The 13,193-nt window shown below is 40.8% G+C and overlaps 1 protein-coding gene across 1 annotated transcript in view; it reads right to left on the bottom strand.

Moving 5' to 3' along the window:
• Positions 1 to 13,193, bottom strand: part of GALC (galactosylceramidase) — a 57,693-nt gene that overhangs the window by 11,216 nt on the left and 33,284 nt on the right. The window contains exons 10-15 of the mRNA XM_045016114.1: positions 12,815 to 12,942; positions 10,478 to 10,567; positions 8,802 to 8,891; positions 7,220 to 7,364; positions 4,599 to 4,779; positions 357 to 520 (exon numbers count right to left, since the gene is read on the bottom strand). Coding sequence (XP_044872049.1) covers positions 357 to 520; positions 4,599 to 4,779; positions 7,220 to 7,364; positions 8,802 to 8,891; positions 10,478 to 10,567; positions 12,815 to 12,942 — 798 coding nt within the window. The remainder of the gene's footprint in view (positions 1 to 356; positions 521 to 4,598; positions 4,780 to 7,219; positions 7,365 to 8,801; positions 8,892 to 10,477; positions 10,568 to 12,814; positions 12,943 to 13,193) is intronic.

Here is a 13,193-nt window from a genome sequence, read left to right as displayed (position 1 = left end):
ACTCATACCACATCCACCACCCTGGGATCTAAGCACCTGCATGGACGTCATCTTGACAAAGGCATCCTACATCAATTAATTTCAATTATTCTAAGCATACAGCACAGACAGTGATAACTTTCATCAATAAAAGAAACCATGTGCTTTTCCAGGAGCCTGCAAGCATTATCTGCAAGAAGGATATAACTCATTACAGGACAATGGGTTTATAATGCAAGTGCCATCTATGAAATTAAGCATCCTGCATTTTCTTTAGCTTTTTCGTCAAACCTCCAGTTGGCTTTATTTCAGGCTTAGATATAACCAACTGTCAGCCCTTTAAAAGGGTGTGTGTGTGTTAATAATGAATTACTTACAGAGATCACCAGTGACCCGGTAGGTGCCATCTGCAAACACCCAGAAGAAGAGTCCTTTGCTACGTCGAACATATATCCCGCCATTCTCTACTCTTCCTGCAATGAACACACCACCGTTGCCCAGGCGCTCTATGTAGACATCACAAGTTATCGTCACATTTACCCTGCAAGAGAAAGTTAACACTTAATAAAGAATAAAGAAAGGAGCATAGAGATACTTCCCTACTATCCTTAAGTCTTCTCTGTACAGCTTGGCAGCCATTTCAATGACACACATTGGAGGAATAAGTATTTTTAATATGAAGATTAAGTCCTGCAATTCCTATCATCAATGGGAGCTGCACAGCTTTGGCAAATCCCACCAAATCTCTCAAACCTTAGTCCAGAGGAATGGAATCAACCCCAATATTTCAGGTCTTATTGTCATTAAAAAATATGAAAGATTAACCTCTATTTCTACAGAGCTTTTCATACAAGCCAAGTAAAAGGAGCTCAAAGTTCAACTCCCAACAGACTCACTGTATGATCAGGGGTAAGTCACATCAACTCCCTGTGTCTCAGTTTCCCTAGCTGTGAAATAGGTATAATGACACTTACCCAGCTGTGCAAAACACTAAGATTTATGGATAAAAGCACTATGGGAGTTAATCAGTTGACCATTGTGATCACTTAGTCTGAGCTGTATAACATATGCCATAGAACCTCCCCCAGATATTCCTACAGCATTTCTTTTAGAAAAACATCCTACCTTGATTTAAAGATTGTCAGTGATGGAGAATCCACCACAACTCTTGGTAATTTGTTCAAATGATTAATTATTATGACTATCAAAAACAACCTTTATTTCTGGTCTGAACTTGTCTAGCTTCAGCTTCTAGCTATGGGTTCATGTTATACCTTTTCCCTGCTAGACTGAAGAGACCATTATTAAATATTTGTTCCTCATGTAGATTCTTACAGACTAATCAAGTCACCCCTTAACCTCTCTCTTTATTAAGCTAAGTAGATTGAGTTATTTTAGTCTATCACCACAAGGCGTGTTTTCTAATCCTTTAGTCATTCTTGCGGCTCTTCTCTGAAGCGCTCTAATTTATCCTTCTTGAATTGTGGACACCAGAACTGGCCCCAGTATTCCAGGGTGACATCCTGGTGTTCTACAAAGCAGTATATTTTTCTGCAGTTATGGTATAAGGATAAGCAGCTTACAGTGTAAATTGCACTACACCTTTATACAGTACCAAGATACTTTCTGGCGCATAAAAAACAAAAACAAAAAAAACCCCACAACTCAAACGGTTTGAAAACCCAATATGTTTAAAACCTGAAATGCCTTAAGATAAATGACATTAACAGAGATAGTGCCTCAAGGCCACACATTCAGCAAACTTCCACTATTCAGAAAGTCGTCTTAGTGTACGCCTCACCCCTCAAGTCAGTTGATAAATACATCTGAAGGAATATCTGTTTCTTTTATCTCCTCCTACTGGAAGATATGTCTGATGCTTGGCTCTTTTGTAACACTGTTAAAGGATGGATAAGTTTCTCAGTTATACAGTTACTCATTAGATACAGGATTCAAAAACAGCACTTATAAATACTTCAGCAAAAAGCCAATAGTACCGAGAAATTGGAAGTGCAAACCCACAGTACAAAGCACCAAGCAGTCAGAGACTCTTTTCTCATGTCATCAGTTAGACTGCATGCAAAAAGCAAGGAGGAAACACAGATCTATCCAAAGCTATTGCCACGGACCATGGATCACAATAGTTCACATGGCCATTAGACCAAATAGAGAATGCTGCTGGGAAGCAGGGCATTAGGAAGCACTCCAAGAATAACAGACAACGCAAAAAGAAGTTAATGACTTGGAAGTAGAACTGTGATAGATCTACTGGTGGCTGTAGCTAAATCCCCCACTCTATGGTCAAGATGAGGTTATGGGCTGATTCAACACTCCACCTCATCATTTCAAAAGCAAGGGATGAGGACAGAGAATATCAAAGGACAAGTACCTCAACAAGACTAAGGCTAGACTTGAACTGGGAATGAAACAAGCAAATCAAAGGGGCACTAATTAGATGCAACAGATATGTAAAACTAGTGATTATCAGGCAAACATTCAATTGCTCAGACATTCAACACACAAGAATATGAGGTTGCTAATCTGTAAACTCCTTCGTTTTCAGTTTAAAAGTTTTAAAAATCCAGGGTTTTACAAAAAAGGCATTATTCCCCCTCCTCCCCCCCGAATTTCACCCTACTTTTGTATCATTCAAATATAAAAAAAATGTTTAATTAGGGAAATACAATACATTGCATGAGATTTATGTATTACAATAATACATTAGTCTATGTGTATATGCAAAGCTGCCTGTTGAAGTAAGGCTGTGTATTAGACGATGCACACAATAAACAAACAGGGATGCACACAAGCTCTGAAGTGCGTGCACATCTGAACATACTGATGAGTCTCATGCCCACCGTGTACACATTTCAAGCTGTTAGCAGATAATGGTGTAAAGATTTGACTCACTAAAATGGGAAGACAATGAAAATCTGTATCAAAATATGTTTCAGAACACTAGGAAGTAAACTGAAGGACTTCACATAAGACAGCAAGGATTTATAAATATTTTAAAATACTGAGCCCAATTATTAAATGTAAATATTTATATGCTGATAGTTCTAAGTCTACAAAAGTATGTTTATCCAAATTAAAAGCTTTATTTGGGGATTAGAGATATATTATTTTCTTAAACTCAGAGGTGGCATTGTGCTTTGAGTTCTGTTTTAGTTCTGCAGCAAACTACATTGCATTCCACTCAAAGCATTAATCTACTGAATATTCCTGCCCCCATCCTTCTGTTCACCAAAATGAACCCTGATATTTGTCCAGAAAAATTAATACTAGTTTTTTGTACCAAATTTTCAGCTGCTTTTGTTGTAGTAATAAACACCAATAAATTCCTGGGGAAAATTAAATAAAATAAAAAATGAAAACGAAGGGTCCAACTAACCTGAGAGTTCAGAACAGTAATGTGGAGTAGGAACATTTTTGACAATACTATGGGATTAACAGATACTGAAATGCAGAGAACTCAAAATGCCCGCTATTATTTTCCATACCACCCAACCCTTGCACAACTTTGATTCTGCATCCCCTCTTTTCTCCAATTAGTCATCGCATGTAAGCCAACAGACCTCCAACTCAAGTGTAGAGTCTCACTGGAGTCTCCCAGTTTATCAGGTTACTAACGTACTTTGACTAACCTCACTGATGCATCCACAGCCATCTTTACCTAAAATGCAGTATTCCATGGGCTCTATAGATCAAGTCAGTGCAATTTTTGGGACTGGCCAGAAGATGGCACCACAAGACCAATGTAACAGAAATTTGAAAAAGTTCATTTGGTAACATCAAACATTTGAATTGACATTACAGATTACAGCCAAGCTTGACCCAAAGCTTTTGCATCTTAAAGTCATTATACACTCTTCCCCATTTGTACAACAGATTTTAAGCGGAATCATTCAGCATGGTTACAAACACGTGGACAGATATTCGCACTGGATTCACAAAAATCTGACCTCTACCTTAAAATTAGACTTGTGTTTACAAGCTGCCACTAATTTGGCCTAGAATTTTTTCAGCATTCTAAATCAAAATCACTCAATACTTGGCATTCAAAAAGAGAGATATGTACACTCAATCTATCCCAGGTGTGGATTAGTCTAGATACAAATTAGCTTTGGAATGAAAATTCAAGACAGAAGCTGCCCAGTGAGAGGGCATGGGATGCCACATGCATGGGAATACAGGTTAAAATTAGTCTTGGAAGGATGAAATTTTTAAAAGTAAATGTCAGTAAACATTGATTTCACCATGCACAGACAGGGCAGTGAAAAATATTTCCATTAATAACTAAAATTTACAGATAGGCAATTGCTACTTGACATTTTTTTTTTAAAAAAGAGTTTAAGGATATTTCTTTGTATATTTTGACATGTGATGTTGACTATTTGTCTTAATAGTTATAAAACTTTACTTTTTTCAGTCTCACTGTCTATTAATAAATTGTCTGACACTCTCCCAATAATTTCCTGCAACTTGAAAATTTAAATAGATAAAAGAGTTCTTAAAAATAAACCGATATTATCCATCAAAACTACCAAAACCAAACCAAAAACAAAAAACCTAAAAACTGAATTCTGCAAAGCCTAGTTAAAGTGGATACAACATACCATTTAAAGTTTCCTATAATGCTGATGGCCTGGTCTGCATCAGAAGCCCAGGTGATGGGTCGCTGAACCACCACCTGGCGGAGTGTGAAAATGTGGTCCCCTGGATCAGAAGTGTTGACAAAGTACTCGAATACCCCAGTCTGATCAGCAAAATGTGGAGCTTCACTAAAGGGCGGATTACCTATTCAAAGAATAAAAAAACCAACAATGAGGTTAGATTTATTTCTTTTACTCCCACACACACTTCAGGTTTTCAGAAAGTTCTCTTCCAAAATATTCTCCATATTTATAATTTCTTCCATCAGCACATCTGTGCTGGAGAATCAACAGCAGTGCAAAATTAGAGTGGTTAACACGTACCATATGGTTCTTGCTGGTTCCAATATGGCCTCATTGACTGGGAGTGCTATTAGGCTAGACCCCATGGGCTATAGAATGTCCAAGAGCTTGTATTGTGCATCCTGGACCTCATCTAAGTGGATCTGAAGCTATTCTGCTACTCTGTGAAGTAGTTTTTAGAAATGTTTATGGTCATCTAGAGGACAAGGCAAGGCTGAAGCAATTACCTCATTGAGCAAGGAAGAAATGTGTTAGCACTAGTGGTAACAGTGGATCTGGTTCATCATCTTCCTCTTCCATAGGTTCAGAAGGCTCCAACAAATCCCCTGAGGGAAGGGGTGGTACGATTTCCCTACTGACTCACACAGACTCTGGTTCTTGTGTATATGGGTCCCATGGTCCCCAATAAGGTCAATATCAGGGATTGAAAATAGGTTGTGATGGTCACCAAGACACAGAGTACCATTGGTCCAAGGAGGTGTCCCTTACCTAACCAGATGAGACTGGAAGTAGGAGGCTCTCAATCCTCTGAACTCCCTCAGCAGAGAGGAAGATAGTTCCACTGGAACATTAGACTGTCCAGAAGATAAGGTTGGGTCCGGTTCCATTGATGGTACCGGTGTCAGGAAACCATGGCTAGTGAATGGAATGGGAAGGGAGATGAGATTCTCCCCGGCATTAGAATCTTGCTGGAGAGGGCCAACAAAGGGGATTGCGAGTCCAGGAGGACAAAAATACAGTATGGTGTGGGGTTAGACATTGGAGCCTTAGATGGCTGAGTCTTGTCGCCCCGCACCCTCGGAGTCTGCATAATAGAGCTCTTAGTAATCCTTCCATGGTTCCTTCCATGGCTGTGACAGTATCACTGGTGTTAGAATTTCTGACCGCATGGTTATTGCCAGTACCAACAGTTCACAATAGTTTGGCTCTTGGGGCTTTGTGTTAGTGGTACAAAGGTCAATGTAAATGATGGGGGAGTAGTGCTGAAGACAACTTGCTCTTATGTGCCTTTTGATCATGGTCATGAAGCTTACGAGGATCTAAGTCCTTGTGTCCTGAGTGAAAAACACTCATCCAACCTGAACACGATCGGGGAGGGATCCCTTCTCTTAGATCTAGGAAGGAATCCACTCTGATGTTTATTACAGCGTCTCTTATTAAGGGTCCTTCACTCAAGCTGTTACTGCTTCTGAAACAGACATCGAGCTAGAAAAAACAATTCTCAATAATCAGGCTGATGTACAGGAGAATGGGTCTCACTGGCCTGGATCCAACTGAGGCTTCATAACATGTTCCAGCACGGGCTTCCCAAGCCACAGTTCTCATGCCTGCCATGTTCTGCAAGGAAAGGAGCAGCTTATACCACACTTAGTGGAGACAGGAGCTTCTCTAAGGCAGCAGAGGCAACTCTGGTGGTCATTGCTGATCTAAAAGGAGCAGGGGGCAATGGACGCAATTCTTAAAGCCTGGGAGCCTGGGCATAATTCAAGTCCCACACCAAGGAATCAGAGGATTTTCCAGAATAGGGATCGTAATTAACTAACTACTTATCAAACTATGAAAACTATTAACAATAACTAATAATATAAAAAATAAATATTTACAGGAAAGAATGTCAAAAAGGATCAGTTCCAGATACAGCAGGATTCTGACTCAGGCCTTGTGGTCATAAGAAGGAACTGGCGAGGCATCAGTCGGGACTGCTAACTCTTTGGTACGGAGCACAAGGGGAACAACTGAGCAGATGCAGGCCAGTGGACACCACTTGCTAGAAATCTAGTCTCAGGCGCATGCACACCCACAGTGGAATACACAGAGGAACCAGCACTTGAAGTATTCAGTATTTCTACTCCAGGGCAGTCAGTAGCAGCCAGAAGGCTATACTATTTGTGATGTATTTCACTCTCTCACAGACCAGCTGGAGGGCTTGTCTACACTTGAAATGCTACAGCAGCACAACTGCTGTAGCACTTCAGTGTAGACACTACCTACGCTGATCAGAGGGGTTCTCCCATCGGCGTAGGTAATCCACCTCCCGCAAGAGGCGGTAGCTTGGGTCAAGGACAAATTCTTCCTCTGACCTGTGCTGTCTACACCCGGGATTAGGTCAGCTTAACGTCACTCAGCAGTGTGGATTTTTCACACCCCTGAGCGATGTAACTGGGTCGACTTAACATTTTAGTGTAGACTAGGCCATACTAATGCAGATTATTCCTCTAAGCACCATAGCCCTTCTGCTCTCCCAGACAGCACAGACCTTAAGAAATTAAGAGTTGACTTACGAATGTTGAAATCATCCTTGTAATTTGAAGGAAAAGGCTTAGACTGGGGAGGATCTGGGTAAGTCCCTTTCCGGCCTGTCGTGAGGGTAGTTAACGTGTAGACTTCATCCATATCCAGATTTAAGCTGAACATCCCTTCATGTACCTGTAATGAAAGAAAGCACAAGCTAAAGAAATGCAAGAGGCGGCTGAAGTGATCGCATCAGCAAATGACAAAATTCTGTAGCATTGCCTTTAACTTTCCAAGTTAACACAAAAGCACACTGTCTTGCAGCAGTGGGTCTAATTTCCCTATAGGTATGTTGAGCTTTACCCCCAAACTCTATACTTCACTCCATGCTCTAGTTAACTGTAACACTGCAAACTACCTATAAACGAGCTAATGAGGCACAGCCCTGTTTGTCCATTCTGAGCATGAAAGTCACCAGGGAGCTACTGTGAAGAGAGGAGGCAGCAGTTGGCAGTACAGAGATCCATCTGGAAACACTCGTTTACAACAGAATTTAAGCAAGGTCACATACTATTGAGAACAGCTTTTTTGAGAAGTGGTATTTATCGAGGCAATCAGCACCCAGTCTGCAGAAGCTTCTCTGTATTCCCATGTTCCCATTACTTGGGATATAACAGATTCACTGGCAACAAGGGTCCCTCTTCCCACACTTTACTTCTAAATGTGTGGCGAGAACATCATCACAGAGAAGCAGCAGGGCCCGAAGAGGACATTGGGTCAAGGCTGTGAAAATGGGATGTGGGGGGTCCCAGCCAGAGAAATATAAGACCTAGACCCTACAAATCCCTGAGCAACAGAGTGCAAGATTGATGCCGTCTAGCACAAATGCAAGTGTCAGAGACACGTAGGTGGGTGTAAGCGAGTTTAAGTGCAGCACTGAACAGTAAAGGCTCAGGTCCACTGTGCACCTCCTCCAGTGCTCAAGTGTACAAGGTAAAAAGGGGCAAGACCAGGGGAAAGAACAGAGTTTCTTTCTGAGTAAATCATTATGCTAATGAATCACTTAGCTACATCCTCCTCTCTCAAGATTCACTCCAGCTACCATGAAAGAGTGATGTGGCAGCCATGCAGCAGGGCTCTCACTAGCAAGAGTATCAATGTCCCTTGAACTCAGCATCCTGCTCAGAACTTTATGATTACACAAGGAATACTGTACACCTACATCATGTGGTGTCAAGCCCAAAGAGCCAAATTCTCTTCTCACACTGGGGTAAAGCTGAAGTAATTCCACTTTTTTACCTTGCACCTATACATGTAACGTTCCACAACTGAGCTGGATAGGATTAAACCCCTAGTACATAAAATACAGAATGGCCAGAAGTCTTTGAACAAATCAGGGGTGTCAAAACCATTTTTATCTGTAAGCCTGGTTTTTCTTCCATTCCCCCATCAGTCACCGAGAATAACAAAATGGCAAGGGTTTGAAGTAGGGTGACCAGATGTCCCGGTATTTGGGACTTTTTTTATATAGGCTCCTATTACCTCCCACCCTCTGTCCCAATTTTTCACACTTGCTGTCTGGTCACCCTAGTTTGAGGAGAATTAACCGTGATCAGTAAGTAACAAACCCACCTTTACAGGAGGAAGAGGATGGAATAAGGTGGAATTTGCAGATTTGAAGCCAAGCTTGGTATACCACATTTTCAAGATTTTCACTTTATGCTAGGAATAAACATTAAAAAAAATTCATAAGATTCTTCTTTGGAAATACTGAGGATTTAAAGACATTTAAGTCTGTTTTAGTGAAATATGTTGGGTGAACAGTCCAAGAGACAACCATTATTTGCTTATCCACAGAACAGGTATAGCATGGGCAATGGCAGCTCACAATTCCCTCACATCTGTGGGTCTCTGCCCCAATACACAGGAACAGCTTTTATGAAGAGGGGAATTCACTCTTAATAGCCCATTGAATCCTTGGCTTCCGTCAAGAATGCTAACAAGATGGCCAATTAGTGCCAACTGTGATGAAGGTTCTGATACAGACATCTACCTCCAGCAGCTAGGATTAGATTGCCTCATTCATTTCATATCTGGATAACTAAGTTATCACAAGTTTTGGATACTAGTGCCTGGGCCTAATTAGAACCACTGAATAATGCAGCTGATGAGTCCTAGCACTACAAAAATGTGAGGGCAACTATAGTTCTATTACTTAAAAACACAATCATTCAACAAAATTCTGGAGTTTGAATTTAGTCACAGTGAAGTTAGCAAGAGAAAAATCTAGAGTTAGAGACATGGTGTGCACACTATTCCTACAGGATCTTATACAATTTCCCTGGTAAGCCATATGGCATAAGAGCAGTACCATTTGGGGCACTAGGGGCAGCTGTGTTACAAGAGCAATGATTGAGGGCTGCTTGTAAGTCTTTTATTCCATTATTCCACTGGCGAATGAGGCACTACTTGCCCCAGCCTGTATAGCTGTGAAGGGAGAGGAATCAATCCTACTAGAAATTAAAACCTAAGAGGGTTCAAACACTTTCGCCTTCTGATAAGTAACTCCCCAAATCTGCCATTTAACACAGACTAGTTACTGTGGCTATTGGAGCATGGCTCACATTTTTCCCAGCTGAGCCATATTCCACCCACCCACAGAGAGGTATCCAGACTATATTTTCATGGAGCAGAAATGTTTAAGCTGAAACATAGGCCTTTATTTCAGCAGAATAGCTACAGGAGGGGGTAACAAACTGTTTCACAGGAAGAGGATTTGTTCCCATTAAGTGAGGGTTAAACATGCCTACAAGGGAGGGAGAAAGTAGTGGATTTCCAAGTCAAATAAGGGAAAATGTGCTCCTCTCCATACCACCAAACGTATTTTCAGGAAAACATTAAGGAAAAAACAGTAACATTCTTTGAATGCTTTTTGGAGTTGGGGGAAATCAGTTTTTGGTAGGTGAAGGTGATTGTAGTGTAACAAATTGTTCTTCTGCGAATACAATAATTATGTAAGTCTCTTACATACACCTTATAGAATGAGTGCTCATCTTTCAGCCCCCCAAAGTATAGGCCTCCACCACATAAGTTAAAGGAGAACTTTCAGCTTACAGTAGTAGTCAGTCCCTTATCCTTTACGTGGCTACAATTTTAGACACCAACATCACTCACATGCACAAAGCTAGTTCATTACACAGCGACATCTTATTTTGTTACAGGCCCAGTGTACACGTATCAAACGATATGCAGCAACCTGATGTCCCTGAATACATTTATATGATACATACACCCAAAACTTTACTTACAAAGGATCCTTTGAGGTAGAAAGTTGCTTTCTGAGGTGACACAATGAAGGGAAACAGTGGAGGCCTGATACACTGAGAGTGGTGATAAGTCTGGAAAGAAAATGAATGGAACAGATGGGAACATACATCACTGAAATTGGTCATTTGCCAATTTTGATGGGAGTCAAGATCCCCAAGTATGAGCCAAAAGCCATAAACATTAACAAAATGGTAACAAAAGGGATCAGGTAAATTGTTTTGGTTCCAAGTTCACTGCTATTTCGGGGGTAATGGAAGTTAGAGTCCATATTTATTTGGGATGCTGCTTAAATCAGCAATGTGACAGGATGCGCAGGACTCCTTGCCAGACTATTGGAACTAAGGCAATTAAGGAGCTGGAGAAAGAACTGATCACACCCTTCAACAGTAGGACTAAAACACACACAGAATTGATTTGCGTGAAGATGAGACCAAGTGAAATGAACTCTGCATCCGGATAATAAATCTTTCAGTAGTTTGATTTCTGCAGGAATGATGGCCAAGATTGTCTGAAGTGATGCTTTTTGGGTACCCAATCTGAGATGCCTTAAACAAGCATGATTTTCGGGGGGGAGGGGTTGCTCAGAACTCTCTGAAATCAGACCCCTTTACGGTATCTCAAACTGGGCTCAAAAATCCCAAGTCACATTTAAAAAATCTTGGCTCTGATACTTCTTGCAAGACCTGCATGTGGCCCAGAAAGAAGGGGGGAAAAAATAAAAAAGCTTAAAAAATTCTAATATCCCCTAGTCCTGCTTCATCTGTTGTTCCCTCTCACTATAAACTTTCTACCTTTTCCTGGGATATTCAAAGCCCTCCACCTGATTTTAAAATATTATGCCTACTCAATCAAGGAACTAACAATACCACATGACCAAGGCCCTTCATTTTCAGTTTTTAATTTATGTAAATCTGCCTGGGAATTTCAGGGTTTATTACAAAATTTTAAAAAACAGGTGAAAACTCAGTGCAAAAATTAAGTTTACACACAGTTTGCTGGGTGAATATTGGGGGATGGGAGGACAGAACAACAACAAACAGAGAAAAGTAAAAGTATTGAAAGTAAAAGCAGTTTAATGCTATGGTTTATTTCATGAACTGTACATTAAATACACACATGCATGCACATGCATGTATATATATCTTCCACATTAACTTAATTTAATTGATGTGTTTGTTAATAAGGTAGTCTATCTAAAATAATATACTGTATTTTCTTCACAATCAGCATTTTCATGTACTTACGTGATCCAAAATTCAGGTAAAAAATAAATAAATAAAATCACTAAAAGCCAAATAATACTGGGATAACCTGGGAATTTTTTAGTATAAAAAAGGCAGTTAACTGAAAATGAAGGGCCTTCCCCATGGACCAGCCACACCTAATCAACAGCTCAAATTTCAAAGGGCAGGAGAGAATAAAGTCCATATTCCAAGACCCCCATCACCAGAGACTAGTGAGGAGGACTGTGCTGACCCTCAAACCACCACTGAAGAGGCTGGTGGACATCAGTACTTGTTTAAAAAAAAAACCAACCCACACATTATAAAATATGATAGAACATGCAGAGTAAATATTAGAAACAAATATTTCAAAGCCCAAAGATGCTACTGTATATATACACAGTAAAGAGGCTGGAAAGCTCTCATTACATACTGAACTTGTTAATGTGATTTAAGAAGTAAAAGAATAAAGTGCCTATAAAGGTTAAAACTGTAGTAAATACTTTATTCATCTAACAGTTTTCTACTGCACTGTGTCACAAGTTAAGCCTGCGATACAAGACTGACGCACACCCCGATTTCCAGGAAGTTCTACATAACTGTACCCATCCAAGCACGGGCAGACAAGAGAAGGAGCTCTATTTGCTCTCCCTGGCAAAGCTGCAAGCAACACGTACATAATGAGTTTCTGCAAGACAATTTTTTTTTTAGAAAAATCATCCTAAATCTCTATCTACTGCTTTGGCCTGGTCTACATGGCGGGGGGTTGGGGGGGGGGAGGGGGAAGAGACACACGGGACTGTCTATGTAAGATATGCAACTTTAGCTTCGGGAATAGCGTAGCTGAAGTCATCGTATCTTATTTTGACTTACCTCCCGTCCTCACTGCGCGGGATCGACGGCCGCGGCTCCCCCATCGACTCCGCTACCACCGCTCGCCCTGGTGGAGTTCCGGAGTCAACGGAAGCGCGTTCGGGGATTGATATATCGTGTCTGGATGAGACGCGATATATCGATCCCCGATAGATCGATCACTACCCGCCGATCCAGCGGGTAGTCTGCACGTACCCTTTGTTGGTTATTGGAGAACATTACCATAGTTTCAATGATGATAGTAAGGTTGCCTAGGCCATCGGTCAGAGCTACATAGCTGCCACCATGTTCTAAATGTCCATCCACCTGCAGGTAATGCCAGCCAGGGTGGGTAAACTGGGTTGTATGTGCTGTGCAACAGTGAAAAGAAACCAAAAACAAAGGTCAGCATTCATTCCAGAAAGGTCATCCTGCTACCATTTTGTAGCTTTGATGCCACTGGTTTTACAACCAACCATACACTTTACTTTGAGAGAGATCTCCATAGAATTTACAAGGCGCTACTTATGGCTAGTTAATTGGAAAGAGACCAAAGAATCAAGAAGGTGGGTATAGCTAATTCTTGTGTCTGAACCCCTTGCTACATGATACATTTTTCTGT

The sequence above is a fragment of the Mauremys mutica genome, chromosome 4 (genome assembly GCF_020497125.1).
Source record: "Mauremys mutica isolate MM-2020 ecotype Southern chromosome 4, ASM2049712v1, whole genome shotgun sequence".
NCBI classification, from domain to species: domain Eukaryota; kingdom Metazoa; phylum Chordata; order Testudines; family Geoemydidae; genus Mauremys; species Mauremys mutica.
The sequence above is the reverse complement of the archived record's forward strand: the minus strand, read 5'-3'. Positions and strand labels throughout refer to the sequence as shown.